This window comes from Hipposideros armiger, unplaced genomic scaffold (genome assembly GCF_001890085.2).
Source record: "Hipposideros armiger isolate ML-2016 unplaced genomic scaffold, ASM189008v1 scaffold_303, whole genome shotgun sequence".
In the NCBI taxonomy this organism is placed as follows: Eukaryota; Metazoa; Chordata; class Mammalia; order Chiroptera; family Hipposideridae; genus Hipposideros; species Hipposideros armiger.
This window is the reverse complement of record NW_017731653.1, coordinates 464,597-467,242: the sequence shown is the minus strand read 5'-3', so window position 1 is coordinate 467,242 and position 2,646 is coordinate 464,597. Positions and strand designations below refer to the sequence as shown.

Here is a 2,646-nt window from a genome sequence, read left to right as displayed (position 1 = left end):
ACAAAAGAAAATGGTTACCTCTGTCATCACGCCTATAATCATCCCGAGAGTAATCATCTCTGGAGCTCCATGACCGATCGTCACGTCTTTCGTATCTGTCTTCATAGCGGTCCCCGCCTCCTCTGAAGTCATCATCCCTCCGGTACCCGCTACCAAATGCTCTTCTGCCACTGCCTATCCTGGAATCATACCCTGTAAATATATCCCAAATTGTAATTATCACACTGGAGGGAAGAAAAGGCAAGAAAGTTCTTAAAAGAAAGCAATTTAACTTAATGATGTTTTATAATCACCTCCTCTATCATAGTCTCTGCTGCCTCTGTCATCATAGCGATCACGGCCCCCATATCGATCCATATCCCGGCGTGGACCATCACGGTAACTGTCCCGATACCCATCACGGTATCGGTCTGAATCATAACGATCTCGATCTCGATCTCGATACTCTAGAGGAAAGAGAGACAGGTAACATCATTCCTTTTTTTGGAGGAACACTATTAATAGAAAGAAACAGGATAGCCCATTAGGTCATTTATTTGATTTAAAATTTTTTTCTCTGGTGATTCAATACACATTTCTGGGTTAACAATTCAGGAGGAAGTTAGGGGAGAGAAAATTCTCCATAACGAATTTCCAGGATTAAAGATTTAAATATTAAAAAATGTAAGCGCAAAACACCAGAAGAAAATATAGTTGGACTCTTCTATGCTTGACGCCAAAGAACCAATCAAAGACCACTTAAAAAGTTTAGCACAGAAAAACAACACACACACTACAAATCTGAGAGGCAAAGAAAGTGAAAAAAATATATATAACATACGACAAATGGATTATCTATTATGTAAGTAACAGAAACTAAAATTAATAGGACATCGTATTCCACTACCAAAATGGCAAAGATTAAAATAAATGATACTTCTTGTGTTGGCAAAGCTTAGAGGAATATGTGAATAATGCAGTCAATTCCTACACTGCTGATGAATTTAAAATAGTACAAACACTTTGAAAGTTGTTTCAGAAGTATGTATTAAAAGGTTTTAAATTATGTATACTCTCTGGGCCAACAAATCAATTTCTAGGAAATTATCATGAGCAAGTAACAGGACATATTACAAAGACACATGTACAAAGAGATTCACTGCAATGCTTTTTTATATTAAAACTGATGGGTGCACAAGCTGTAGATTAAATAAATCAGGGGGCACCTATATAAACCAACCATCAAAAACTGAATGAGAAATGTATTTATTGAATGTGTTCACAATATACAGAGGGTACCAAAAAAATGTATACACATTTTAAGAAAGGAAGAAACTGAATTAAAATGGTAATACTCAATATATACTGGTAACAAAAGATGAATACGTGTGTTGTGACCGGTTAGCTCAGTTGGTTACAGTGTGGTGCTGATAACACCAAGGTTGCTGGTTCAATCCCCTCATGGGCCACTGTGAGCTGTGCCCTCCTTAAAAGAGTCAACTATGCCATTATAGCATGAAAGCAATGTGTAACCAATGACCATGGCTGCTCCCCAATAAAAAAAAATAAAAAAAAAGAATACAAGTGAAATAAAGGGGGATATTATTTGAAAAAAGTATGTTATAAACTGTATTTTACACACATTCATGAATACCAATGTCAGAGGCCTCTAAATGCCAGAAATTTGTATAAAGGAGACAAATTGGACATGTAAGTCATTTATAAAAGGTGGGTAGTGGCTATTTAGCTTCAGTTGACTTGATAGATCTTCCAAATTTTCTGAGAGGAGCCGGGAACCCACATTTTTATATGAAAAACAAAACAAAACACTCAATTTCTAAACATGAACAATTATAAAAAACTGAAAACATTTTGGGTTAATAATTTATGTGAGCAGGCCAGAGAGGGATCTTATTTTTATGACTGTTTCCTTTTAAACAATTTCATTTTTTCCTGTTAGTCAAACAATTACATCTAAAACAGAATTGAAAGAAAACAAACATACAAAAAAAATATGCCCTGTGTTTATTTTCAAATTTAATTTCTGGACAAGTAGTGACTCTATATTCAATTTGATTTAGATAATTTAAAAATGATTATAAGCTTGCACTAACAGGGATCCACAGCAAAGAACAGCAGCACATGAATACACTGTTACTAAGATAACCAGGAAATATTAAGTGTTTGGTGAGATTTTACAGTATTATTTAGTGTAATACGCCCCCCCCCCTTGCCCTCAAACTGTCTTTTATGGGCCCAATGCATGGGATAGCAGTCTCTGACCTCTTGGTATATATAGTTTGGGATCTCTAATGTTGGTAGAGCTGACTTTGGGGCTATAACTGAGTCTTACAAACTTGGCAGCTTTGGATAACAACAGCACACTCACTCTTTTTGTTATCCATCCTGCTTGCTCTAAATTCAAGGTTTGAAGTGAGAAAATAGGACCCCTGGTCTGACTGCTTTTTCTTTCAAGAGCCATTTCTTCCTGTTAACAACAGAACTTTTGGCACAAATGCTTAAGTGAAGTACCTCAGGTAGTTCTCTCCAAGACTCTTGTTTCGTCACAAAGACTTGCTCGTAAAATCAGACATAAACTTTGTTTCCTTCTTCCTTCTAAATCTTATTAAAGAGAATTCTTCAAATAGGAATGTATCTCTTACTCCT

General features: G+C 35.9%; 1 protein-coding gene across 1 annotated transcript in view; it reads right to left on the bottom strand.

Moving 5' to 3' along the window:
• EIF4B (eukaryotic translation initiation factor 4B) overlaps positions 1–2,646 on the bottom strand; it is a 41,840-nt gene that overhangs the window by 17,407 nt on the left and 21,787 nt on the right. Inside the window, exons 6-7 of the mRNA XM_019659659.1 lie at positions 294–446; positions 3–192 (exon numbers count right to left, since the gene is read on the bottom strand). Coding sequence (XP_019515204.1) covers positions 3–192; positions 294–446 — 343 coding nt within the window. The remainder of the gene's footprint in view (positions 1–2; positions 193–293; positions 447–2,646) is intronic.